Source organism: Teleopsis dalmanni, chromosome 1 (assembly GCF_002237135.1).
Source record: "Teleopsis dalmanni isolate 2A chromosome 1, ASM223713v2, whole genome shotgun sequence".
NCBI lineage: Eukaryota > Metazoa > Arthropoda > Insecta > Diptera > Diopsidae > Teleopsis > Teleopsis dalmanni.
The window spans coordinates 227,097,112-227,100,306 of NC_051846.1; the positions used below are offsets into that span (position 1 = coordinate 227,097,112).

The 3,195-nt window shown below is 30.3% G+C and overlaps 1 protein-coding gene across 1 annotated transcript; it reads left to right on the forward strand.

The window, feature by feature from the left end:
- The first annotated feature begins 220 nt into the window (after positions 1-220).
- LOC119667917 (glucose dehydrogenase [FAD, quinone]-like) lies at positions 221-2,242 on the forward strand. The gene has a single exon (XM_038077268.1). It carries the CDS (start codon positions 346-348, stop codon positions 2,233-2,235), a length of 1,890 nt encoding a protein of 629 aa, XP_037933196.1. The 5' UTR covers positions 221-345; the 3' UTR covers positions 2,236-2,242.
- Positions 2,243-3,195: the final 953 nt, after the last annotated feature.

Genomic DNA, 3,195 nt, shown 5'->3' on the forward strand with positions numbered 1-3,195 from the left:
ATATTAATTAATATTAATTTAATATTACAGAATATAAATATATAATTTAAAAAATAATTAATTAAATTTAATTAAAAATATGTTTCACGTTTGTATATATTATATTATTCCCGTCTAAAGTAAATATAAATAATATTATTAATATATAATATTTATTCTAATATATATGCTAGAATTCTAATATTAAATTTTATTTAATTTCAGTATCGACTGCTGTAACTGGTAGAAGCATACAATGAGTAAACGAAAAAAATTTCTATAGACCATAGAGAAACCGAAGTACTAAGGAACCAACAAATCTAAATCATTTCACGAAAATCAATTTCATAAAAGCAACCAAAGAACATGGTACTTAATCTTCTTTTCATAACTACTGTGATAAAATCCACATTTGGTGTGGTAACAACAGGACTTTGGCTTATACCATTAATGTTAGCAGCAATTACATATTATAAATATGATGCCGTAGATCCCGAATCTAGGCCCATCGATCAACAACAATTTTATCCTGAATATGATTTTATAATAATAGGTGGTGGGTCAGCCGGTGCAGTAGTGGCAAATCGCTTAACCGAAATTAGAAAATGGAAAGTGTTATTAATTGAAGCAGGACCTGATGAGAATGAAATTTCTGATGTGCCATCATTAGCAGCTTACTTGCAATTAAGTAAACTGGATTGGCAATATAAAACTGAACCATCAAATAAAGCATGTTTGGGTATGGTAAATAATCGTTGCAATTGGCCACGTGGTAAAGTGCTAGGCGGATCAAGTGTACTAAACTATATGTTGTATGTACGTGGCAATAGATATGATTATGATCATTGGGAGTCTTTAGGTAATCCAGGTTGGGGTTATGATAATGTTTTGCATTACTTCAAAAAGTCTGAAGACAATCGTAATCCTTATTTAGCAAAAAATCAATATCATGGACGTGGCGGTTTACTCACAGTACAAGAATCACCATGGCACTCACCATTAGTAGCCGCTTTTGTAGAAGCAGGTACTGAAATTGGTTATGAGAATCGTGATATTAATGGAGAAAAACAGGCTGGTTTTATGATAGCGCAAGGTACCATTAGACGTGGTTCTAGATGTAGCACAGCTAAGGCTTTTTTACGTCCAATTAGATTGCGTAAAAATTTTCATTTATCAATGAATTCTCATGTTACTAAAATTCATATAGAACCAGATACAATGCGCGCCAAATCGGTGGAGTTTGTTAAAAATGGCAAAGTAATACGCATAAAAGCACGCCGAGAGATAATACTATCAGCTGGTGCTATTAACACGCCACAAATTATGATGCTTTCCGGTATTGGACCGAAACAACACTTAGAAAAACATGGCATACGAGTTATGCAAGACTTGCCAGTTGGCGAAAATATGCAAGATCATGTTGGCATGGGTGGCATGTCTTTTCTAGTCGATAAACCTGTGGCTATAGTACAAGATCGTTTCAATCCTACTGCAATCACATTTCAATATGTCCTACGCGAACGTGGGCCTATGACGACTTTAGGTGGTGTTGAAGGCTTAGCATTTGTGCATACACCATATTCAAATAGTAGTATAGATTGGCCTGATATACAATTCCATATGGCACCAGCGTCGATAAATTCCGATAACGGTGCACGTGTGAAGAAGGTACTCGGCTTAAAAGAATCGGTATTTCAAGAAGTATATAAACCTATTGCAAATAAAGATACTTGGACTATTATGCCTTTACTTCTAAGACCACGTTCACGTGGCTGGGTGCGTTTACGCTCCGCAAACCCATTTCATTATCCCTTAATTAATGCAAATTATTTTGATGATCCAATAGATGCAAAAGTACTTGTTGAAGGTGCAAAAATTGCGCTAAGAGTTGCAGCTGCAAAAGTTTTTAAACAATTTGGATCACGTGTTCATCGTAAACCGCTACCAAATTGTAAAAAGCACAAATTCTTATCGGATGCTTATTTAGAATGTCAGGTACGCACGATATCAATGACAATATATCATCCTTGCGGTACAACAAAAATGGGACCTGCTTGGGATCCTGAAGCCGTTGTCGATCCAAGATTACGCGTGTATGGCATACGTGGTTTGCGTGTAATTGATGCTAGTATAATGCCAACTATTAGTAGTGGTAATACGAATGCGCCTGTTATTATGATAGCTGAAAAGGGAGCCGATTTAATTAAAGAAGATTGGCTTAAAAATCCAGAATATCAAGTTAAAAATACAAGTTAGCAGTATATAATAGAAAATCGAATATATCATAAATCATATAATAAAATAAATAATTTATAAATCATATAGTATAACATATAATTTATAAATCATATATTGAAATATGTAAATCATAAATCATATGTATATATAAAAAGTCAGGACTGTAAGCTTTATTAGTGAGAAAATAAAAATAAAATTGGTGCCATCATTCTAAGCCTTATAAAAAATTCCCTAAATTACGAAAGCGTATGAAATATATTAATTTTGTTGAAAATAAATATATATTAGAATTTATTTATCTAACAATGGGATTTACACAAATATAAATGAGGCATCAACAAATTCGCTACGTTAGTTTTAAATAAAAAAAAATATTTTGTATTCAGCAAAATGTTACAAATTCGAGTCATTATTAATTGTATTAAGTTTTCGTTATTTTATTTTTAAGTGCTTTAGAATATAAAATTTCCACATTTTTATTTATTGTGCATATATATTATATATACATATATAGTTAAGTCATTTAAACATTAAAAATTATTTAAAATGCTATGCGTGATTGGATGATTTCATGCAATCAAAGCAAATATTGTAAATATTATTTTAAATTTATTTAAAATTCTGATTATACTTTTATTTAGAACTAATAAATATCTTGATTTATGCTGTTTCAAAATAAATTGTTTATAAAACTATTAGTTATGCAGAATTTATATATTTTACTTTAAAACTGCGGTAAGTATTTGCATACATATATATGATAATGAGAATGAGTTCATAAAAATATATAACATGCGACAATTTCCGAAAAAGTTAAATGTATTTAATAAGCATGAAATTATCGCATGCTAGAATGTGATATATTCTTTCATTATAGACAACTTAAAAGGGGAATTTTAATAAAAATTAAATCAAAAATATATAATATAAAAATGCTGATTTGAATATAACGGATTCATTTAACTAAAATAAATTAAA